The 24,944-nt window shown below is 45.0% G+C and overlaps 1 protein-coding gene and 1 long non-coding RNA gene across 2 annotated transcripts; one reads left to right on the top strand and one right to left on the bottom strand.

Annotated features, from left to right (window-relative positions):
• The first annotated feature begins 1,237 nt into the window (after positions 1 to 1,237).
• LOC101157559 (insulin-degrading enzyme) lies at positions 1,238 to 24,857 on the top strand. Its single transcript, XM_004076883.4, has 25 exons — positions 1,238 to 1,317; positions 1,863 to 2,059; positions 2,220 to 2,427; positions 4,031 to 4,200; positions 5,092 to 5,214; positions 5,364 to 5,476; positions 5,581 to 5,743; positions 6,237 to 6,329; positions 6,413 to 6,504; positions 6,667 to 6,747; positions 6,995 to 7,098; positions 7,502 to 7,604; positions 9,708 to 9,830; positions 9,954 to 10,036; positions 10,200 to 10,344; positions 14,788 to 14,898; positions 15,034 to 15,154; positions 17,167 to 17,258; positions 18,640 to 18,751; positions 20,289 to 20,456; positions 20,595 to 20,867; positions 21,016 to 21,077; positions 23,034 to 23,106; positions 23,364 to 23,431; positions 24,473 to 24,857. The coding sequence occupies exons 2-25, from the start codon at positions 1,900 to 1,902 to the stop codon at positions 24,563 to 24,565; spliced, it is 2,934 nt and encodes a 977-aa protein (XP_004076931.1). The 5' UTR covers positions 1,238 to 1,317; positions 1,863 to 1,899; the 3' UTR covers positions 24,566 to 24,857.
• On the bottom strand, positions 17,965 to 20,280 carry LOC111948748. Its single transcript, XR_002874724.1, has 2 exons — positions 20,001 to 20,280; positions 17,965 to 19,660 (listed from the first exon to the last, which is right to left on the bottom strand). It is a non-coding gene; the product is annotated as an uncharacterized LOC111948748 (long non-coding RNA).
• Positions 24,858 to 24,944: the final 87 nt, after the last annotated feature.

Genomic DNA, 24,944 nt, shown 5'->3' with positions numbered 1-24,944 from the left:
TAGTTGTATTAACGCAATTAATATTCAAAGTTTAATTAACGTTTTTTAGGAGAGGAGCTTTAATGAAGAGTTGAGACCTTTTCCATAAAGACCTGTTTCATCTCAGCCATTTGGAATCTGTTGTGAAGAACAATTCCACTTCTGAGTTTGTGTTTCAATCGTCTCATCATAGAAAACAAGACACTTTTGAGGACTGGAATGACATAAACAAAGACTATGATTATTCTCTCCTTTCTGATTATAATGTTGAGGAATTTCCATCCACCACAACGGCTCTCCTCTTTATCCAGCGGCCTCCTGCTGGTTTTCTAGAAATCCCGTCTCACCTGCTGCTGATTACCTGGATCAGGTGTGTTTAGCCAATAAGGAGCTTCAATGTCAGATTGATTTGAAAACTTGTAGGACACGGGCCCCCCATGCCTGGATTTAGCATAGCTGGTTTATATACTTCTAAGCAGTGGTGGTTCTACACTAACTTACTCCCCGGGCGAGTAACACCCCTAGCCCACCCCCCATTTTACACAAAAAAGCATGAATTTTATGAACTCGTAATACAGGGGGGTCAAACTCAGTCGCACAGGGGGCCTTAATCCAAAACACAGTTTAGGCAGAACAACATAAACATTTATTGAACACACTAAAGCTAAACGTAACTTTTTGAAAACAAATATGAAGCAGTTAGCAGTGTTTTGGGGATCCACCTCCTAAGAGAAAGACAGAACACAGAATCTGGAAGAAAACATTTGGATCGAACATGAATCATTAACCCTTGTGCTATCCTAGGCACTTTACCATTGGGAGTTGGGTCATCTAGACCCACTAGACAGTGCTCTGAACCTTTTTTCTTCAATGATTTGTGATCTTCACTGGTGTCCATGGATTACATGAAATCTTTCCACCTTTATCCACCTTTGTCATGGTAGGAAGAACACGTCAATGGAAGGGGGGGTCATATGATAATACAAAGGTTTAGTACAGAATAAGTACACTTGTAGTACACTTATAGAACACTTGTAATACTGAGGGTTGAAGGAAATGTCCTGCAGGACAGCTAATCGACCCACCAGCCCGATAGAACTCTATATTATGCTTCTAGGAGAAGGTTTGTATTGAAGTCTGTCTAAAGTTCTCTCATGGTTTGTTAAAATCCGTGGCTGTTTCATAAAGACATGCTCGAACCGGACCGATCTGGGTTCGGTTGCTTCTGTCTGCTGCTCGGATCTCCACGTTTCCACCTTCGGGGAGGGGAGGGGGGCGGGGGCTGATTTTTGTGGGAAGCTTCAGGAAGCAGCGGCAGCTTCTGACCCAAACATCCAGGTAAAATCCAGAGTTTGAAGAAAATCATCGTTTCTTATACATCCATAAACTAACCTCCAGTCTGACGGAGGGATTTTAGTATTTCAACTTCCGGTCGGTCCTTCATGTTCGCTGAAGTATTAGGTGTTTAAGTTAAGACGAAGCTTGCTTCTCTGTGATTCTTTATGGACTTTTAAAAGTATTCTAACTAACCGGTTAAAGACGTCAGTCCCGGCGTGTTTTTGAATTGTAATCCGGTTTCCTTCGGTGTTTGTCGTAGAAAAGGAAACAGAAAGTGAAAGCATCGCTCCAGTCGACTCCTTTTCCCTTATGCACTCCTTCATGATAATGTAGAGTCAAAGGAAACTCTTTAGTTTGTACCTTTGGGGTTCTGTTCTCAGGCTTTGAGATGGACTGTTGATTACTGCCTCATTTATGAAGACTTTTGTGTGGCCGAACCTAAGAAGAGAAAAACGATGAGATCCTCACTGATTACCACAAAAACAAAGACCATTTCTATGGTTGCTCTACAGTCTACAGCTCTACAGATGTTGTGTCTCTTTCAGGAGCAGCTTGTTCTCGGTGTCATCCTTTCTCCTGATCATGAAGGACGCGGCGGTCAAACGGCTGGTTGATGACATCGTTCACTCTCCAGAGGACCAGAGGGTCTACAGAGGCCTGGAGTTTACCAATGGTCTGAAGGCCGTGCTGATCAGCGACCCCACCACCGACAAATCAGCTGCTGCCCTGGACGTCCACATAGGTCAAATGTTTTGGCCTTCCTTTGTCTTTTGGGTTTTAATGCAAGTTTTGAAGGGTTAAGCTCATTTAAAACCAATTTTCAAGAGACGTTGATCTTACCGTCTCTCCTCTCGGTCAGCAGCCTGATGTAGTCGTCCTATGATCTTGTCCCGCCTCCTCAGGGTCTCTGTCAGACCCGGACAGCGTCCCCGGCCTGGCCCACTTCTGTGAACACATGCTGTTCCTGGGAACGGAGAAGTACCCCAAGGAGAACGAGTACAGCCAGTTCCTGAGCCAGCATGGAGGGAGCGACAACGCCTTCACCAGCTCAGACCACACCAACTACTTCTTTGATGTATCCCATGAGCACTTGCAAGGAGCTCTTGATAGGTACTCTCACATTGTCTGTCTTATCCCTTGTGCTAAAAAAAGGTACAAAGTCAGCCCTGGCTCCCCCTAAAGGAGACGGAGGGGTTTCTTCTTTACGTGAGGGATTATTCAATCAGTAGGGGTTACAGTTTCCATGTTATAACGATGTTCAGTATGAGCATTGGTTTGTGTTAGACTAAGGTTAAAAACATGTTGTTTAGAGTCAATATCTGTCAGATTTGGTGATGCAACTTTTTAAAATTCTATTTTTATTATTCTGCTACATTTTTCCATGATCATAAAGACTATACTGCAGGAAGCAGATCAATGCCTGCTACAGATGTTCCTGATAACCATTTTTAGCTTTACCTAAACCTTCCGTAACCCTTGTACTATCCTAGGCATTTTAACGTTGGGAGTTGGGTCATCTAGACCCACTAGACAGTGCTCTGAACCTTTTTTCTTCAATGATTTGTGATCTTCACTGGTGTCCATGGATTACATGACATCTTTCCACCTTTATCCACCTTTGTCATGGTAGGGAGAACACGTCAATGTAAGGGGGTGGGGTCATCTAAGATAGTACAAGGGATATACATGGAAATAACACGTGGTCAGTTTTGCTTCACGGGTGACACTTCCTTCCACCAGTTTAAAAGTGGCTTTAGTTTTTTTCTGAAAATGCCCAGTCCCACTATTTTAAGACACCAGACAATTCTTATGTCTCCAATCATTTTGGATCTATATTAAAAGCATCCCCAGAGGTCTTTTAATGATGACGATGCTGTTTTTAGTCAAAGTCTTAACATGTGTCGTTTCGATAGGACATAGTTTCTGCAGAGCGGCTGGACTTTATTCATTTACCTCTGAGTTGTGGGCGGGACTGTCGGCGTGGCGTAAGCTTGCCCCTGTTTCCCAACATCCTTCTGTTTACGCCCTCTTCCACTGGCTTACAGCCCCCACCTGATGTTACCAGTGCAAAAACGCTAGAATATCCCATCTATCCAGTCGTCCAGTTCTGATCCAGATTCCAGCTCAGACCAGGAAAACAAAGACGTTCATGGATCCGTTGGTCTGACGGTGGATGATCAGAATGGAGCAGAGCAGGGAGCCTGTGGCCTCAGATTGTAGCTCCTACATCACAGCTGCCAGCTTTTCAAACAGCATTTTCCTGATTCACAACAACATGAATAAAGAAGAGGCAGGTTTCATCCTAATTTCCTTCCTATATGTCCTCCATCGTTAGAAAAATTCCAGAAGAAAATGTGAAGAACACCATTTTCAATGGAGTGGGTCATTAACGGATCTTTCTACCACATTGTGATTGGTGGTGAGAACTCCAGCAGGTTTTATCTGCACCCAGCAGAAGAGCAGTGGTTTAGTGTTTTACATGTGTGGATTTAGACCGGGGCCGGTGTTTGTGGTCCAGATATCAGGTGTGTCCGGCCTTTAAGAACAAACCACAGCAGACTAGGCAGAAAAACAATCGGGAAAGCGGCTTTCTGGTCTCCAACTTTGGTTGAGAGCATTAAATGAAAAAGAACATCTGAAAGGGTCATGTGCAGGTTCTATCAATCCTTCCATGCTTGAAACACGTCACCAGTAAATGCAAATATCTCTTTAGGTTTGCGCCATTCTTCCTGTGTCCGCTGTTTGATGAGAGCTGTAAGGACCGAGAGTTAAACGCCGTGGACTCGGAGTATCGGAAAAACCTGATGAATGATGACCGGAGGCTTTTTCAGCTGGAGAAGGCGACATGTGACCCAAACCACCCCTTCAGGAAATTCAGAACGGGTAAAACTTGAAAGATAGGATTAAATCAATGTATTCTTAAATTACTATAACTTGTTTTTATTCAATTGAAATCCTAACGATGTTACTGATCCGTAAAAAAAAGCCAATTATGAAGCATTTTAGTTAACTTGTGAGTGTTGGTGGACCGCAGTAACGCCAACCTGAAGCACTGATATGAAACGTGACCAGCAGATGGCAGCACAGTCATTACTCTTCTGTTCCAGGTCAGCTTCAGAGCCGCAAACTCCTGCAACAAACCAAAAACATCCAGTTCTGTCAAATTGAAGTCATTTGATTTGAATCAAACTTTAGTATAACCCAAAAAGAAAACTCTTAGTGCTGCTCTGTAGGACCAGATGTCAAAAAGACACTCTTAGGGTAAAGTTAAGCTCCGCCTTATGCACATGGATGTTTATATTCACTAAGAAATAAATCTCTGATGAAGGTTGAACTTTACATACTTAGAAATTGTTCTATAACCATCTATTATTAATGAATAAAAGAGTCTGGGTGTCATTCAGTGCTATACTCATTGTGGGAGTGATGTCACCCATAGAAAATGATCCAATTCAGTCGCCATGTTTTGGCAATGTGGACGCCGGCGTGTTGGAGCCAGACGACTGAGTCGTCGTTTCTATGGCAACCGCTCTCGCCAATAAAGAGTGAGCTTGACAGTGGGCTCTGGAGAATCTGTCAATCAAACGTTTTGAAGGTTTAATGCCCGAAAACGTTTTTGTAATTGGTCAGTTCAGAACTTGAATATATTGCGTTAAAGAAAAAAAAACAAAAGGATTATCAAGAACATGTTAAAGAAAAGGTATCCGAGCAAGAATGGATATTCAGTCAGACTATTCAGGCAGATGTGTTTGAACTGAATCCCATTTCTTGAAGGTAACAAGCTGACTCTAGAGACCAGACCATGTGAAGAAGGCATTGATGTCCGTCAGGAGCTGCTGAAGTTCCACTCCACGTATTACTCTGCTAACCTGATGGGTCTCTGCGTGTTAGGACGAGGTGAGACCCCACGCTCCAGCAGAATCAGGGCTTTTTACATCCTATTTTCCTGCATTCCATTCATTTCTGTATAAAAATGGCAAATATGAGTTCAGCCATTGAAAATGTAACCGGTTCCTCACACGCTGAAACTTTTGTGGATGTTTCAGAGTCACTGGATGAGCTGACATCAATGGTGGTGAAGCTGTTTGGAGAAGTAGAAAACAAGAACGTTCCCGTCCCAGAATTCCCTGAGCATCCCTTCCAGGAGGAGCACCTCAGGGTGAGCTGCTTCCTGTCTGCCATGGCTCCCGTTCATCCACTCGCATGACACGACTGTGTCTTTGTGTGTTCTGTGTGCTAGTCTCCTTTTCACGTTTGTTTCAGAGAATCTACAAAGTCGTTCCTGTCAAAGATATCCGGAGGTTATATGTGACCTTTCCTATTCCGGACCTTCATAAATATTACAAATCCAAGCCCGGGCAGTATCTGGGGCATCTGATTGGTCACGAAGAACCTGGGAGTTTGTTTGCAGAGCTGAAAGCTAAAGGTACACATTCTGCAGAGCATGAAGATGCAGCTATGATTAAAAAACAAACAACAAGCTTTTATAAAACAGGTTATAACTATTTCAGATGATGAACACATGTAGAATTCACTTTTGCAGCCAGTAGATGAATATTAATAGTTTTACTACCTTTATGTGATTGGAAAAGGACGTCCATCTGTCCATTTCTAAACCTGCTTTAGTCCCATTGGGAACCTGGGGTTGCTGGAGCCTATCCCAGCATGTGCAGGGCAGAGGCCCATGCAGAGACCGACCACACACATTCACACTTAGGGAGAAGTGAATCATCAGTCAGCCTGTCAGCAACATGAAGCGTGTTTCAGAAGAACACTCACATGTACAAGGAGAACACGTGTGAAGAACCCCAACTGGGATTTGAACCAGGGTCTCTCACTGTGAGGGGAGAGTGCGTACCACTGCACCAGTCCGTAAAGAGAGATGCATGACTCCTGAATATGTTTTTTGTCTGGTGAAGGTTGGGTGGATGGACTTCTTGCGGGTCAGAAGGAAGATGTCCGAGGATTCATGTTCTTTAAAGTCAGGATGAACTTGACTGAAGAGGGCCTCTGTGAGTCTGCCGTCTGACAGGAACGAGCCCATGATCTAAATAAGGAAAGATGGAAAAACTCTGTGGTGATGTTGTTGTTGCAGTGCACGTAGACGACATCGTTCTCCATCTGTTCCAGTACATCCACAAACTGCACACTGAGGGGCCTCAAGAGTGGATCTTTGAAGAGTACAAGGTGAGATCTGAGACCAGGTGACGACATCTGCACCCTGAGAAAGAAACACTGTCAAAAAGTGGGGCAAGAACAAGCAAAAGGGTTTCACCTTCACTCATTAGTGTAGTTAATGTAGCTGCTGATGCTTCAGCGTCACCCGTTTGTTCGTCTGTCTCTCTGCAGGACTTAAAGGAAGTGGCCTTCAGGTTCTGCGATAAAGAGCGACCCCGTGACTACGCCTATCGGGTGGCAGGTTCCCTGCATGTAGGTCTTCATCACACCCCCATCACAGAGCTGCTGTCACTCTGACAGAAGCTGAGGAGCGCTCTGCTAAGGGTTTGGACTCAGTGGGTAAAACCATTAGTGTTACTTCAACTGCAGTCACTGATTACGGACCTGACTCCAAAACAAGACAGGAATGGATGCAACTGATTGACCTCTTGACCTTTTTGCCTCCTTTGTTATTCATTTTTTCCTGACAGACTTTATCCACTCTGCTCTGTGTCTGCAGTACTATCCCATTGAAGAAGTTCTCTCAGGAAAGTTCACCATGGATCAGTTCAGACCAGATCTGATCCAGACCGTGCTCCAAAAGCTGACCCCGGACAACGTCAGGTCAGTGCGGCGTCCACTCTCAAACGTCTGAGTCACTTCAGAGGATCTGGGTTGTTCAGTCATGTTGATAAATATATTTACTTGATAAAAAATCAAATGAAATGACTTCTTTCAGTATCAGTATGTGATGATTTTGTCACAGGTCTGTTTCTGTGCAAGTGATTCATCCTTTGCTCACAGTCTCACTTTCATCTTAATGAGATCATGCAAAGTACTAACTGAAATGTTTGATCACATGACACCGGCAGATGCTGTTGGGTCATGTGTGTGGCTCACGCTCAGATCAGACATGCCTCTAAGACTTCCTCCCGGTCTGATCCCAGTGAAAGGAGCTGGGCTCAGAGTTTTGCTGGAGATCCAGATGTGGTTTGGCGTGTGATCCGGCGTTTGTCCTGGTTTCCAGGGTGACGGTGGTGTCCAAGTCCTTTGAAGGGCAGACAGACAGAACCGAGGAGTGGTACGGCACGCAGTACAAGGAGGAGGCCATCCCTGATGAGGTCATCCAGGTGAACGGCTTTTCTGTTTCCAGCTCCCTTACAGGTGGATGGGGGGGGGGGTCTGGGGTGAAACACGGGCAGATCTGAATGGGACTTTCAGTACTCGCCCCTCACTCGCAACTAGAATGTGGCGTGAGGACGCTATATGACAGCATCACCCGTACGCCATAGGTGTGTGTCACTGACTAATGCTTGGAATGCTGCTTAACCACACACGTACTACACACACACACACACACAACAATGGTACGTGCCGTTTTCATGACGTACCTTCAGGTGGCCAAACGACCCTAAAGGGAACTGGAAGACACACCTGTACAGGTGATGTGACTGCCATCTTTAAAAAAGACCAACTTTGCACTTTAGCAATCTGTCATTGTCTGATTGCTGAAAGTAATCAGAGTGTTCTGCAGCAATCAAACAGCTAAACTATTTCAGTTAAAGCTAATATAGTTTATTTAGAGTTAATATTCTTCTAGGAAAAGTGTCACATAGGAAATAAATGAGATCAAGTGATTACCCATGATTCATCAAAACCTTGTTTTAAGTGCTACTAGAAGTGAAGTTATTCAAACCCCTGAGCCATTGAAAGCTTTTAAAAGCTTTTAAAGGCAACAAAAGCAGTTATTGAAAGCTACCAAATACTACAAAAACACCTTTAAAAATACCTTTTAATGTAAATAGCTATCTGGCTGCACGGTGGAACAGCGCTCTTGCCTCACACCAAGAAGGTTCAAGTCCCGGCTGGGGGACCTGAACCAGAACCCCAATGGGGACCTTTCTGTGTGGAGTTAGCATGTTCTCCCCGTGCATGTGTGGGTTTTCTCTGGGGACTTCCTCCCACCGTCCAAAAACATTCATAGGTTCATTGGTTCCTCTAAATTGCCAATAGGTGTGAGTGTGAGAGGGAATGGGTTTGTGATTATGACCCTGCAGCAGACTGGAGACCTGTCCAGGGTGTCCCTTCTCTTCACCCAACAGTGGCCGGGATAGGCTCCAGCAACGCCGTGACCCCAAAAGGGACGAAATGGAAAACTTTCAAAAGCTGTGAAAGTGATTTAAATAACCATTAAAAGCTTTTTAAAAAGTTAATTTAAATATAAAATCAAATGAAACCCAAGTTCCTTACCCATAATTCCTCAAAACGGCTAGTCAAGTGCCTGTTTCTTCTAATGGGCATCTATTGGAAGCTGCAGGCGGGTGAAGCTTTTTGTAGAATTCTAAAAACGACCAGACAGCTTTTAAAGATCAGAAATACGTTAGTATCATAAAGATAGTCCTTAAATGCTTCTAAAACAGCTTCTAAAAGCTAACTAACTTATTTAGAGAACTTTTAAAAGCCATAAAAAACTTTTAACGAATGAAATGATTGAGACCAAGAATATTACCCATGATTCCTCCAAACTGTGACTAATGTGAATGTTTCTTCTAAAGGGATCCTACCGGAAGCTCAACAAGCTCCGCCCACGGTTCAGTGATGATATCAGAGAAGTTTTGTCTTTACTGAGTGCAAAGAAATTACTCCAACTTCCAAGACGGTTCTGTGCAAAACGCTGGAGCATAGAAGCTCTGATCTCTACAACTACTGTAGTTCAAATGTTACACTTTGACATTTTGATCTCAAAGTTTTTAACCCTTGTGGTGTCTTATGGGGTCCAGATGACCCCACCCTTCCATTTTCGTGTTCTCCCTACCATGACAAAGGTGGATAAAGGTGGAAAGATTTCATGTAATCCATGGACACCAGTGAAGATCACAAATCATTGAAGAAAAAAGGTTCAGAGCACTGTCTAGTGGGTCTAGATGACCCAACTCCCAAGTAAGTGTCTAGGATAGCACAAGGGTTACACGTTTCCCGGCCCTCTAGTGGTGATTTAAAGAGCGTTTGAACAGAGATTCACCAGGTTCTGGAAACCTAAAGGTGCATCCAAACCTAAAGCAGGGATTTTGGCCTTTAACAGCAAGAGCTTTAAAATGCTTCAAATCTTTATTGCTGAAAGCAATCCCACCCCAATTCTTTAAAGGAATTGCAAGTCTAGTCTGAGTCTGTAAGCCTTAGCTGTGCTTAGAAGCCATCTTGCTGACTGACCCCCTTTGTTCATTTACTTTCAGAAATGGTCAAATCCAGGCCTGAACCCCAACTTCAGGTTACCCACTAAAAACGACTTCATCCCCTCCAACTTTGAGACTTTTCCTGTGGAGGAAGACGCTCCTGCAGTTCCCACTTTAATCAAAGTGAGTTGCTGCAAACGCAGCCTGGCGTTCCTGCATTACCGGATACGTCTGTGGGGATCTGAAGGTTGGGAACGGCGGGATTCACTCTGAAACTCTGAGAAAAGCTTCACTGATTTCTTCCAGAACACCGATCTGAGCCGCCTGTGGTTCAAGCAGGACGACACGTTCCGTCTGCCCAAGTTGTGCCAGTACTTTGCTTTTTTCAGGTGAGTCATTGATGAAGAAGATTTCTTCTTATGGAGTCAATTTGGCCACAGAGGTCATCTCTCTGTTTGAACTTGAGCCATTGGTTGGTTAGAAGATCAATTTTTGATCAAGCAAACGGCTAAATGGCATTGTCTATGTTTCCTTCCTGTCTTCTGTCTTCAGTCGCCACCTTTACACAGATCCTCTGCACTGGAACCTGACTGACATGTTCATCAGGTTATTGAAAGACGACCTAAACGAATACACGTATGCAGCGGAGCTCGCCGGCTTGAAGTACGATATATCCCCACAGAGGAACGCCATCACCGTACGTAACCACAGACACGCACTGGTTGGATCATCTTGTGATGCTAACCCAGAAACCGAGTTAGCCCCGCCCACCTCAACACTAGCTGAGGTTCTATGTTCAAAATATCTGTGACCGGATCAAAGATCAGATTAGAACTGAACTGTGAACATGGACCCAGAAAAACTTGATCCGGTTATAACAAACGTTTCCATACGCCACACTTTCAGTCAGAATAAATCATGCAGACATGAGCAGAACTCTGTAAAACACCAGAAACAGCCGTAGAAGAAGAAATATTGAGTTCTGTTGTAAACAAACAAGCTGCAGCAAAGAGCAGAAGATCCTCTGAACGTGATTTTAATATGATTATGATGAAGCATCTGTTCTAACATCAATTTATTATAATCTGTGTGGTCAGTGCTTTAGTCTTGGCTGCACGGAGCCAGAAGAAGGGTTAGGATTAGGTTATACGTGCCAACAACAACATTTAGCCGTGGATGTAGTTAAAATCCATGCGGTCAATGCAGCAATGAGCATTTCTGCTGCAGGTAAATATGTGGGAATAACTTTAGGAAACACAAATTCACTTGATTGTTTCTTTGGACTAAATTCAAATCTGCCTCTGTTAGCTCACACACCGTCCCAAAGCTGCTCCTCTGCTCTGAGACCCGGTTCTACCGGGAGACCCGGTTCTCCTGAGTCCAGCTGCTCTCCTCAGAGACATGGTTCACTCGCGCAGAGCATCCGGCCCAAAGCGTCCTCTTTAAGCTCCAAAGCCTCCTCTGGAGGTCTATGCATGACCTAAACCAGAGCAGTAGTGACCCACGATCAGAATGAACTGTTAACACGATCAGATCAACAATCAGCATAACCCAAATATTGATCTGAATGAGTCTGATTGGAGCAGAGTATTCTGAACGGCGTGTTTACATGACACATTTTATTCTGATCAGGGGTTTACTCTGATTACTTTTGACCATGTAGACGCAGCTATTGTTCCAAAAACGGCTAATGGGGGGGGGTCACCTGAAGGTCCACCCATAGCTCATTGACTATGTAAGAGAAGTGGACTGAGTGAGTGTGACGCCACCCGGAGGAAATGGTTTACTTCCGGCTCCAACCAAATTAAATCAGTCAGTCAGCTTATTTGTTCCTGTATGGATGCCGCCATGTTGGAGCCAGACGCCTGTAAGCAGTGATTGGTCTAGTCGGTCTGTATCTACATTTCTATTAGGGCTGTAACGCTGTTAAACCGTAGTTTTCAGGTCAGTGTTAAGTATCCAAAGTTTTAAAATCAAATCAAATCAAATCAAACTTTATTTATAAAGCACTTTTCATATACAAATATAACACAAAGTGCTTTACATTAAAACACAACAAAATATAAAACAAGCATTGACGATTTAAAAATAAATAAAATAAAAATAAATAAATAAACTGGGCCCCCCTCCCCGTACCTAGCCCCCCACTCCTTTCACACCTCCCACCCCCTAAGTGATGGCAAAGGACAATGTGAGCTGAGCACAAAAAGAGGATGCTGGAAACGCTAATAATTGGAACCTCCCCCTCCGTGAACAGCCGCATAGACAGCCAAATGCAGCATCACAGGCGGAGACCGCTCCACCACAGCTAAGCGGTGATGCAGGTCCCCATCTAGAGCCGCTGTGGCTGAACAGCAGCCGACCCAGAGGGAGAGGTTCCAACTGAGGAAGCACTGGAAATAAAAATTAATAAAAATGAGAATAAACAAATAAACATATTGATAAAAACAATAAAACATTAAAATAAGGTAAATTAAAATAACGCGTTAAAATCAGATTCAAGTTCATAAAACAAGATAAAACGGATGAATAAATAAATAAAATAAAAAGTACATATAAATAAATAACTGAATAAATACATAAAAGTAGTAAAAAATTAGCTAAAAGCCAGGTTAAAGAGATGGGTCTTGAGCCTTTTCTTAAAAGTATCAATGCTCTCTGCGGCTCTCAGGTCCTCCGGCAGACTGTTCCATAAACAGGGGCCATAGTGCTGAAATGCAGCCTCCCCATAGGTTTTAGTTTTTGCAGTTGGAATGGTTAACAGACCAGTGCCAGAGGATCTCAGGGTCTGCGAGGGTTCATACTTTACTAAAAGATCTGATAAATAAGAAGGCGCAAGACCGTTAAGACATTTAAAAACGGTTAAAAGTATATTAAAATCAATCCTGAAGCATATGGGGAGCCAATGCAGGGATTGTAAAATTTGGGTAATGTGTTCGCCTCGTGGTCTTTGTAAGAACTCGTGCAGCAGAGTTCTGGAGAAGCTGAAGGTTCTTAATGTTTGTTTTTGGAAGACCAGAAAGCAGGGCGTTACAGTAATCAACTTTACTCATGATAAAAGCATGCATTAGCATCTCCATATTAGCAAGAGAGAGTAGTGGGCGGACTCTAGCCAGATTTCTATGATAAAAACCAGTTTTAACCACCTGTTTTATATGGGGGATAAAAGTTAGCTTAGAGTCGAAGATAACGCCCAAGTTTCTGACTGTTTCTGAATGACTTAATTAGGCCTGCACAATATACCGCAAATTTATCGTTATTGCAACATTAAGCTGTGCAATATGCACACCGCAAAAGACGGCGAAAATCGCAATAAATGGTTACCTTAAATGTGCTAAAACAAACTCATGGCAGCTTGAAATATTGAACAAATGAAATAAATCCCTTTATGCATTTAACCAATCAGAAGGACCCGTTTATGTTGTTGATCAATCAGATGAGCCCTTTTATGTTTCATGTTTGCCTCCTACGTCAACAAGGGTCATTTGGAGTATAATTTTTAAACTGTTGTAGTGAAATGGAAATTATTTTTTTGGTTGTTTTGCTATTTGTTTATATACCGCAAATTATATCGTTATCGCAATATTAATCACCAATATCGCATATCGCGAGTTTTCCTCATATCGTTCAGCCCTAAACTTAATGAAAGTTCCTGTAGCTTCAGAAACTGTTGGTTCCTGGCAGCTAAAAGTTTTTCTAATTTGTTTAAGCAGATCACCTACAGAGGTCAATTTTATTTATTGTTATGTAAAACCAATAAATGCATTTTGTAAGTACATTTTTTCTGCCTTTTTGTACCGAAAAAAATACAGCAAATAGATAGATAAAAACTTTATTAATCTCCCAAGAGAGAAATTCAGGTGTCCTGCAGCAAAACACACACAATAAATAACAATAAAATAATATTTCATAAAGTAGTAGTTCATATCAGGCAGATTTGTTAAACAGCAGTACTGAACCGAAACGTATCGAACCGAGCCCAATGAAATTCTGAACCAAACCGAATTGAAATTTTAGCGTACAGTTACAGCCGTAATTTTTGGGTAACCACTCTGACCAATCAGGAGTGAGCTTGTTGGAAGTTCACACGTATTCCACTTGAATACGGCTCTGGGAAATCTGTCAATCAAACGTTTTGAGCGTTTGACGTGAGACCACCTACTATTCTTGAGGGATCTGATTGGTCCGTTTGTAACTTCAATAACTTGAACAAAAACAAAATATCATAAAAAAAAACAAGGATTATAAAGAACATGTTTAAAGAAAGGGATCAGATCCAGAATGGTTCTTCTGACCAAAAATCTGGAACGAATGGCCCTTGTACCTCAGACAGATAGACTCACTTAGTATTTTTAAATCTGCTCTTAAAACATATTTTTTCACTTTGGCTTTTAACTGAGCTGGAATCCGGACCTATTTTATGTGTTTTATGCTTTATATTTTCATGTGCTTTTATAAATTTTTGTGTTGTTCAGCACTTTGGTTAACCTTGTTCTGTTTAAAGTGCTTTATAAATAAAGTTGAGTTGAGTTGAGTTGACCAATAGAATGACTGAGGAACAGTTGGTTGTTTGGGATTTTGGCGGGTACTTCCTGTGTGGAATGCCAAGGGGGAGGAGTCACTCAGTCCAGTTCTCTTGTACAGTCAATGCCAAAGGTCCACCAATCTGTCAGTAAAAACTAAACTTGTACTGAATAATAATAACAACTTAGAGCTCTAATGATGTCATGAGTTCAAGTGATTTTAGGAGAAGCCCCACATAAACAATAGAAATTATAAAGGAGTAAACGTTGTATGTAGATTTTAAACCAGACTGCAAGCTTCATTTGGGTGTAAAATCGGGCATTTGTCACCAATTATTTGAGGACATGTTGTTCTACCAGCCCGTCTGCCCACAGGAACAAGGAGAGAAAGTCCTGAGTAGAGACGGGAAAGAGGAGGAGGGAGGAGGAGCACCGAGGATGCTGAACAACCTCCATCTCTCTTCTGACCGCACAGTGTTGCATTGATTTGTCACGTTTTAGGGATAAACTTGGTTTTTCTTCAACCGGGTTCTGCTGGCAGGCAGCTTCCTGTGTTCACATCAGTGTGGAGTGATGAGCCTTCAGCCTCCGTTCATGCTGACTTCTCTCCTGTTCAGCTGTCAGTCAGAGGCTACAGTGACAAGCAGCACATCCTGCTGCAGAAGATCATTGAGAAGATGGTCTCCTTCCAGATAAACCAGACGCGCTTTGACATCATCAAGGAGGAAGTAAGTCCTGACTGAACACTTTATGATCCAACCACATCTGTTCTCTCATCTCCTTTCCACGTTTTTCCTTTTCAGGATCAGGGTTGAGTCCCTTTAATCAAACTGTTGGTTCCGTTTTTCTTCCTTCTTTTCTAGTACTCGAGACATTTGAGCAACTTCCGAGCTGAGCGGCCGATCACACACGCCGCATTTAATGTGCGTCTGCTGATGACGGAGCTGGCCTGGACCAAGGAGGAGCTCATAGAGGCTCTGGATGGTGATGCTCTTTCCTTTCTTTCTGGGGTTTCCTCACACGTTAGCCTCAGAATCAACAGTTTGGTTGAGTTCATTTGTGAAACTCCTTCCTGTTTGTTTGTTTTAATAATGAAGTTGCTCTTTTAGGTTTTAATCAATCCTGCTAAGTGTGTGAGTCAAAGTGAATTCAGAAATGTGACGGTGATCTCTGCTCAAAGGTATTTATAACAAGAGAATACACTGCAAAACAGCCCCCGTAAAAATAAGTCAAAAAAGTTTGAGAAACCTCCCTTCAAAATGGTCTTAGCAAGATTCTCATCAGTAAGACGGGTTTGTTTTCTTAGACTAGCATTATGTTCACTTCTTGGGTTATTTTGTGTGTTTTTTCACATACCTGACATGTTTCGGAGGATGCACTTCGTCATCAGGTGGTGGTGACGTGACGTCTTTGAAAAAACAGATGGTTGTTGTGACTGAGGCGGAGTCACCTGTCAGACTTTGACAGGTGACTCTGCCCCTTGATGTCTGCTTGCTGCTGGAGGGTGTTGCTCCAGGTATGAGAGACGACAACAGGCAGTAAAGGAAAACATGAAATCAGCCATGATGGACCTCTGCAAGCAGGAAAACCACATCCTGGACTGGGAAAAGGCCACCGCAGACACCGCAGATGGAGATCCGAAAGCGAGCCCACACTTCCATGAACCGGGATGAGGGGGCCTTCCTGCTCTATCACACCTGAAGACCTCAAGGGGCGGAGTCACCTGTCAAAGTCTGACAACCATCTGTTTTTAATGACTTCGCATCACCACCACCTGAAGATGACTCTGATGAAGGTGGAAGGTATTCCGCCAACACAGGTATGTGAAAAAACACAAAGAATAACCCAAGAAGTCAGTAAATCTTATAAACACGATGAACTTTATTGCATTAACATGATTTTGCTTTGGAAAACCTCTCCTGATGAGATCGTCTCTCTGGTCAAAAACAGTTTTTGTCTTTCCTGTCGTCTGATTCTCATCTAGCAGAGGGAGGCTTTCTGTGGTGACGCTGCATGTTAATATCCATGATTGCAGGGAAAAAGCAGCTTTAAAATGGAGCTTTGGAGCCCACAACCCATTTAGAGCTTTGCAGGGTCCTGATTATTGCAGAACCTGATTCTTTAAGCCCCTAAAGATGGACGACGGTCCTGGAGAAAAATGAAATGTCAAGTTAAAGTCTTTTTGTTATTGTGAGTCAGCATGACCCTGACAGCAGAAACGTGTCGGTGGAAGCTGAGATGCTGTCCTGAGGTTTGTCTACAGCATTTTGATCTACAGTTCTGAAAACGGCTTTAGTGGGTTTTGTTGTTGTCACCTCAACGCTGAAACACTTTGCTGTAAAAAGGTACACCATCACATATTTTTTACCTGATATAATATACCCGACAAAAGGTACTTGTCATTAAAAAAATATCAAAACATGACAACACATGATCCATTAGAGGGGCTATTTATTTTCAACTGTGGTGAGTGTTACAAAATGAAAACAGGAAGTTCCTACAAAGATGCTCAAAAATGACTGAAAAATTAGGATTTTGAGAACAAAACATTCCTAAAAATAATAAAATTATAGTAGAAACGGGATCTTTGGTCTTCCCGTTCCTGTAACATCCCTGGTGAAGGCTCAGGCTCCTGAGCGGGGTGAAAATGACCCGGTGGGGGTGCTCTGGGGTCAAACACAGGGCCTTCTCTGAAACCATGACTGGATCCCTCTGGATCACAGTCGGTCAACCGCCAGCATCTCTGCTGTAGTGGGAGTGGAGGGACGAACTTTACGGGGACACACTGCCCGTCGTCTCCTGGTGTTGTGATAATCTCGTACAGGAAGTGGGTTTGGATCTGTGTTTTAGTTCTCTTCGTCTCTGATGGACGCTGTATGTTTGTCTTTCCAAGCATCTTCTTATTGTTTTGCTTTTTTGGGACAGATAAAGGGACAGAGGCAGCGGACGGGGGGGGCATTTCTCTCTGATTGACAGCTGTCGTCTTTGATCTGTAGATGTCAGTCTCCCCCGCCTGCAGGCCTTCCGAGCTCAGCTGTTGTCACGGTTACACATTGAGGCTCTCATCCATGGCAACATCACTAAGGAGGTTTGTTCAGACTCTGTTTGCTTTTTATCGAGATAAATGACCCAGTTCTTTGCACATGCGTGACGTCTAGCATGTTCTGTGTTGTCAGTGTTGTTTTCTGCTGTGACTGTGCGTCTGGTTATGATTGACGGGTGGATGATCCTGTAATGAGCGTGAAGCTGTAGGAGCAGTCAGAGCTGAATTCATGTGGATGAAGCTCCTCACAGCCTGATTCTGCTGCTGATAGTCAGAATGAGACTATCAGCAGCAGAAAGATAACATCTATGTTTATACATTATGACATCAAATGATCAACTTTGTTCTTTTCCTATTTAGGTTTATTTAGGCTCAGAATATCAAGACACTTCATAAAACTATTCCTCGGACAATACAGACCATAATGCAAATATACTGAGTGATAAATAACTTAGTTGCAGGTTTTCTCTCTCTGTCAGAACAGACATGTCCAAAGCCTGGCTTGAGTTCAGGTGTCCTCAGTTCCGCAGGGTCCTGTCATAACATTCCAGTGTCAGAACAGTGGAATGTCTGGATTGTGATTGGCTGGTTGTAAAGCTGTGACAACAGCCTGCAGCTTATGACCTTCAGGTTCAATCAGGAGAACAGATGAATGTGTTCCTGAGGTCAAAATAAGAAAACTGTGGGCATTTATTCATGAAAAATATGGATTTCATGTTCATGAAAACTGTTTTATTTTCTATTTGAAATGTTTTTTCTGGGCTGTGTGAAGAAATGGAAAGCGTCTGATTACAAACAAATCCTGTATGAGTCCATTTGCATGAATGACATTATCAGGGCGGCCCTCGCTCACTATCAGATCAGCAGATGTGGACTCTGCCAAACGTTTGGACGTGTCGTCTCCAGGGAGTTCCAGCTTTCTGTCATGTTTCTGGTAGATCTACCTGTGAGCTCTGCCTCTCTGCTTGTAGAATAGTTCCCCGTGTGTGACGGTCCGTCTCCACATTTAGTCTTCTGATGATCATCTGAAGCTTTGTGGAAATGTTCCACACGAAGCGGCTGGAAAGCTCGGTTACCGTGGCACCCACACCACAAGAGCTAAATGACTATATGGACATTTGTAAATGTAGAAAGGTCAGTGGCTGCACAGCCTAAAGGTGGATCCACTTGGTGGAATAAGGTCTGGAGCGGCTGAGGCTGCGGCGCCGCATGCAGCTCTTTATGCCTCCACTGTGGCTCTTTGGCTTGAATGGAAATGAATGATGGGTTTGGAGTTCTGCTTGATTTGTCTTAGTTTGTGGCAGATTCCTTTCAGAGGAAGCTTGAGGCACTTTGCTGCATAAATGTGTGTAGTTTCTGTTCTGAAGCTTTAGTGTCAGATCCGTGCCGTTTGTGGTTTGGAGCTAAACGTTTGTCTTCTCTCTAGTCCGCTCTGAGGATGGTGCAGATGGTGGAGGACACGCTCACTGAGCATGCTCACACCAAGCCCCTCCCTCCCAACCAGCTGGTCTTCTTCAGGGAGGTTCAAATGCCAGACGGTGAGTCTGGAACTGATCCTCTCACACACACACACACACACACACACACACACACTGGTCTTCAGTCTCCTTCTCATCATCAGAGGCATCCTCTGAAGTTTGGTCTGACATTGGGGGGGGGGTCACTACACTAACAGCAGAAACGCCCTCCACCCCACTGCTCAACCATTTACTGTATAGGAGACCTGGAGTGAGTGAGTGAGTGTGACGTACCCCATAGAAAACTTCAGGCGCCAACTTCTGCCACGCTGAAGCCAACATGGTGGAGCCAGACAGCGTCAGTAAGCAATGATTGGTCCGAACCCGTCTGAGTTTCTATGGCAACCACATGTGCCAGTAAGGAGTGAGCTTGTTGGGAGGCCACACCCCTTCTACTGAAAGCAGGATATACCAACCCTCAATCCAACCTTTTTAACATTTGACGTGAGACCACCGACTTTAATTGAGGCGTCTGATTGGTCGGTTTATAACTTGAATAAGTTGAACAAAAAAAATATGAAAAAAAGAGGATTATCAAGAAGATGTTAATAAAGGGATCGGATCAAAAATGGTTCTTCTGACCAATAGAACGACTGAGGAACAGCTGGTTATTTCTGTTTAGACCGCCGGGAGGGAGGGGTCACTCAGTCCAGTTCTCATATACGATCAATGGGAAATACGCAGAACAATGTGGCTTCTGGTTCCTGTTGAGTGGAGCAGAACTATGCTGGACCGTATAATGGCGTCCAAAAAGGCTGAGAGCAGCAGGAGACATGAGAAGACGTCCACGTAGGTTCTTACCTACGTAAGTCTTCCTTCTCAGACTGACGAGACGAGTGATGAAAGGTTTGAAGAAAGAAGACTTTAGGTCCAGACGACTCAACGTCCAGACATGAAAACAGGACGTGTAGAGCTTTCAACCTGAAACGTCTGCAGAGAGGAAAGTTCCTGAATGAGCTTTAGAGCGTGGAGAGGATTCCATGTAATCCATGGACACCAGTGAAGATCACAAATCATTGAAGAAAAAAGGTTCAGAGCACTGTCTAGTGGGTCTAGATGACCCAACTCCCAATGTTGAAGTGCCTAGGATAGCACAGGGGTTCCACAGACTGGATGAATCCAGTTTAAACCGTGGAAACCGTCAATCCTGAATGACTGCAGGGCGATAACAGGAGCAACAAGGGGGAACTTCCCCCGGAAACGAGGCTCTGGATCACTTGGTGTGACGTTTAGCACATGTACCCCTTTCCTCTGCTGTGGTAACCGTTACCGTGACAACGCATCACGGAGTTCTAATTGGTGTCCTCTTCTTTCAGGAGTGAGCGTGGTATAAGCGGGAAGACGCCCCACGAGGTGCTTATTATCAGACATTACCACCCTTCACAGGAGCAACCGCCCCCCCTCCATGAATTTCTGATAACAGACACTTCATGGGGCGTCATCCCTTGTCAATGTCACTCTTCCAGAATGACGTTTTCACACTGAACTCCTCTGTTTTTGGGGCTCTACCCTTCAGATGAATGAAGCATTAATCAGCATTTGCTGTTGTTTGTTTCAGGCGGCTGGTTTGTTCACCAGCAGAGGAATGAGGTTCATAAGGACTGCAGCATTGAAATCTACTACCAGACGGACATGCAGAGCACCCACAGCAACATGCTGCTGGAGCTCCTCTGCCAGATCATCAAGGAGCCGTGTTACAACACCCTCAGAACCAAGGAGCAGCTGGGTGAGACCAGACTACTGACTGAAAGGCTGAGGTTTCATCCACTGATCAAATGATGACAAACACCAACAGTGTCTGTTTGGTCCTTCAGTTCAGCCCAACAGCTTTGTTCTTCCATCTTCCTTCTCTCAACCCTCCAAGGTTACAGTGTGTCCAGTGGGGCTCGGCGGGCTGACGGCGTGCAGGGCCTTCGCATCAGCATCCAGTCAAAGCAGGCGCCCCACTACCTGGAGAGCCGCGTGGAGGCCTTCCTCCTCTCCATGGAGAAGCTTCTGGAGGAGATGAGCGAGGAGGCCTTCCAGAAGCACATCCAGGCTCTGGCTATCCGCCGCCTGGACAAACCCAAGAAGCTTTCTGCTGAGTGTGCAAAGCACTGGGGGGAGATCACCTCCAGGCAGTATCAGTTTGACAGAGGTGAGAATGGTGTTCCTGGAACATTTCCGTCTCGTTCTCACATCTCCGGTTGAACCTTCCAAACATCTTTGGGTTTTCCTCTGAGCCTCCAGGAGGGCCTGTGTGAGAAGACGGGGGCGCTGACCCTGATTCCTGTGCTCTGTTGCAGACAACATGGAGGTGGAGCATCTGAAGACTCTGAGGAAAGACAACATCCTGGATTTCTTCAGTGTAAGTGGAGTGGTCTGCTCAAATGGACGCTTCTCAATCTAAATACATTCAAGTTCCGTCTAAATATTTGTTAAACTTTGAGTGAGAGGATTGTGGTGTCATGAAGCACAATAGGAAGGTGAAGCTGGAATCATTTCAGGTAGAAATCACTGCATTGAGCCAAACAGCAGTTGAGCTGCCTTCATTCTGACATGTCAGTCATATTCAGAAGTGCTTCGATTAGCTTTCCTCTCCTGCATCAGCTGTGAAGTCGGCGTTCGTCATGAGCCTGAAGCGTTCCAGGTCTACAGCGTTCCAGGTCTACAGCGTTCCAGGTCTACAGCGTTCCAGGCTTAGAGCGTTCCAGGTCTACAGCGTTCCAGGTCTACAGCGTTCCAGGCCTAGAGCGTTCCAGGCCTAGAGCGTTCCAGGCTTAGAGCGTTCCAGGCCTAGAGCGTTCCAGGCTTAGAGCGTTTCAGGCCTGAAGCGTTCCAGGCCTAGAGCGTTCCAGGCCTAGAGCGTTCCAGGTCTACAGCGTTCCAGGTCTACAGCGTTCCAGGCCTAGAGCGTTCCAGGCTTAGAGCGTTCCAGGCCTAGAGCGTTCCAGGCTTAGAGCGTTCCAGGCTTAGAGCGTTTCAGGCCTGAAGCGTTCCAGGTCTACAGCGTTCCAGGCCTAGAGCGTTCCAGGTCTACAGAGTTCCAGGTCTACAGCGTTCCAGGCCTAGAGCGTTCCAGGCTTAGAGCGTTTCAGGCCTGAAGCGTTCCAGGCCTAGAGCGTTCCAGGTCTACAGCGTTCCAGGCCTAGAGCGTTCCAGGCCTAGAGCGTTCCAGGCCTAGAGCGTTTCAGGTCTACAGCGTTCCAGGCCTAGAGCGTTCCAGGTCTACAGCGTTCCAGGTCTACAGCGTTCCAGGCCTAGAGCGTTCCAGGCTTAGAGCGTTCCAGGCTTAGAGCGTTCCAGGCTTAGAGCGTTCCAGGCTTAGAGCGTTTCAGGCCTAGAGCGTTCCAGGTCTACAGCGTTCCAGGTCTACAGCGTTCCAGGCCTAGAGCGTTCCAGGCCTACAGAGTTCCAGGTCTACAGCGTTCCAGGCCTAGAGCGTTCCAGGTCTACAGAGTTCCAGGTCTACAGCGTTCCAGGCCTAGAGCGTTCCAGGTCTACAGCGTTCCAGGCCTAGAGCGTTCCAGGCTTAGAGCGTTCCAGGCTTAGAGCGTTTCAGGCCTGAAGCGTTCCAGGCCTAGAGCGTTCCAGGTCTACAGCGTTCCAGGCCTAGAGCGTTCCAGGCCTAGAGCGTTCCAGGCCTAGAGCGTTTCAGGTCTACAGCGTTCCAGGCCTAGAGCGTTCCAGGTCTACAGCGTTCCAGGTCTACAGCGTTCCAGGCCTAGAGCGTTCCAGGTCTACAGCGTTCCAGGCCTAGAGCGTTCCAGGCCTAGAGCGTTCCAGGCCTAGAGCGTTCCAGGCCTAGAGCGTTTCAGGCCTGAAGCGTTCCAGGCCTAGAGCGTTCCAGGTCTACAGCGTTCCAGGCCTAGAGCTTTCCAGGCTTAGAGCGTTTCAGGCCTGAAGCGTTCCAGGCCTAGAGCGTTCCAGGCTTAGAGCGTTTCAGGCCTGAAGCGTTCCAGGCCTAGAGCGTTCCAGGTCTACAGCGTTCCAGGCCTAGAGCGTTCCAGGCCTAGAGCGTTCCAGGCCTAGAGCGTTTCAGGCCTGAAGCGTTCCAGGCCTAGAGCGTTCCAGGCCTAGAGCGTTTCAGGCCTGAAGCGTTCCAGGCCTAGAGCGTTCCAGGTCTACAGCGTTCCAGGCCTAGAGCTTTCCAGGCTTAGAGCGTTTCAGGCCTGAAGCGTTCCAGGCCTAGAGGGTTCCAGGCTTAGAGCGTTTCAGGCCTGAAGCGTTCCAGGCCTAGAGCGTTCCAGGCCTAGAGCGTTCCAGGCCTAGAGCGTTCTAGGCCTAAAGAACAGCAGCTTTACTTCCTGTCTGTGTCCCACAGGAGCAGCTGACCACCAGGAGTCCCAAACGACGCAAACTTTCAGTGCACATCTTGTCCAGAGAGATGGATGCATGTAAGTGGGAACATGTGAAGTACTGAGTGTTTTGGGGTTGTCCGGCCGTGGAGGGGCTGCGTCCTAAAGGGGTGGGGGCGTGTCTTTGGTTTGTCTGATTTCCTTACAGTCCTGCATTCATCATCTTTAGTGCCGTCCCAGTCTACGAGTCCAGAATCAAATGATATTTTAACACTTGCACCAAAGAATGCAGGATTGTTTGGATCAGTGGTTCACTATGAGCTTCATTTCCTCTCTGAATGCTGGCTGTGCTGCAGGTCCAGCCGGGGGAGGGAGCTCCCAGCAGACTGACGGCAGCCTGGCGCCTGCTTCTTCACCGCCACAGGTAATCATGGGGCTTTTTTAACCAGGCGGAGAAGCAGAAACTCCTCCAAGACCCAAAAAAGAAGCTCTTCCTCCTCTCCACCATCTGTTCAGGAGCTCAAATCAGCCATTCTCTGGTTTATGATCATTACGATGAAGATTTAAATATTTTGCTGGTCTTCATGTTCGTGTTTCTTCTATCTGGACGCTGCTCAAATCTTCTTCCTTCTCCTTTCCATCAAATATGCAAATGAGTCTCCAGTGAGAGGATGTGTTCAGTTCTAGACCGCTGGAGCCACAAAGGGCTGCCCAGGAGCAGATGAGCAGTGTTTTGGTGATCCACCTCCTAAGAGAAAGACAGAACACAGAATCTGGAAGAAAACATTTGGATCGAACATGAATCCTTAAAACCGATTATTTCAAAACTGTGGCTTTTGTTTTAGTCCTTAGCTGTTAACCCAAACAGAGAAATGCTGCGTTCATGTGGTGTTTGAATGATGGGAAAAATGAAAAACAAATCTTCCATCACCACATGGATGCTAGAGTGGGGGCCCCAAACATTTTCTGGTGAGGGCCACAATAACTCTCTTCTCTGATGAGTCTGATTTTAAACTTCTTTAGTCTTTCTTTTGGTAAAGTGCTGTATGAATAAAGTTTCATTCATTCATTCAGGACTTAGAATAAAGTAACTGGTCGATGAATAAAGTTACAGATGTTTTCTAGAAGTCCTGATTACACTTTTCTCTTGTTTCATTTCTCCAACCTGCATAGAAATTAAATCCAGTCTCTTAGAATGAAAACAGATCTGATCTTGATCCATCACTGCTGTAGATCTGAACAGCTGAGTTTTTTGTTCAGGACACAGGCAGCACTGAGATTGATTGACAAGGTCTCCAGCCAATCAGGACAGAGTGGCTGGTGGGCAGGGATTGTTGGAGGGGTTCAGGTTCACAGAGGGATTGAATCAAATGTCTCCATCTCTGGGCCAGACTGGAAGTGTTTGGAGTCCCTGCGTCTCTGGGCTGCAGTGCATCCTGACCTTTAGGTGCTTCTGTCTTTGCAGCCTGTCGTCATTCAAGACATGACAGACTTCAAGAGGAGTTTGCCTCTGTTCCCGCTGGTCCAGGCTTCCATCCACGCCGGGGGTAAGCCGTGAGTGGATGGTTCGACGCCGGCCGGGCAGAAGCTGGTCTGTTTGATGGGGATTTAGAGAGAAACGCTGCCGTTTTGATGACCTTTTGACCCCAAACATTGATCCTTGAACAGTTTGTTGGGTTTCTTCTTCTATGATCTGCTGCACTCAGAAAATGAACTTCGTCATGTTTACGAGTTTAATCAGCTGTCTGTACTCAGTAAATTATGGGAATTATTTAAGGATTTCAGCATTTTATCTATACGTCACTGTAAAGATTCAGTTTCTATGGTAATAAAGGTTGATTTTTTCTGTTGCTCTTCTTCCTACTGCATTGTTTTCAGCATCTCTACCAGCTCATTTGCTTTTTTCCTAAAACTCTTATGAACTTTCAAATCCTTCT

Source organism: Oryzias latipes, chromosome 15 (genome assembly GCF_002234675.1).
Source record: "Oryzias latipes chromosome 15, ASM223467v1".
Taxonomy (NCBI): domain Eukaryota; kingdom Metazoa; phylum Chordata; class Actinopteri; order Beloniformes; family Adrianichthyidae; genus Oryzias; species Oryzias latipes.
Note: the sequence above shows the minus strand (reverse complement) of the source record. Positions and strands in the feature narration are given on the sequence as shown.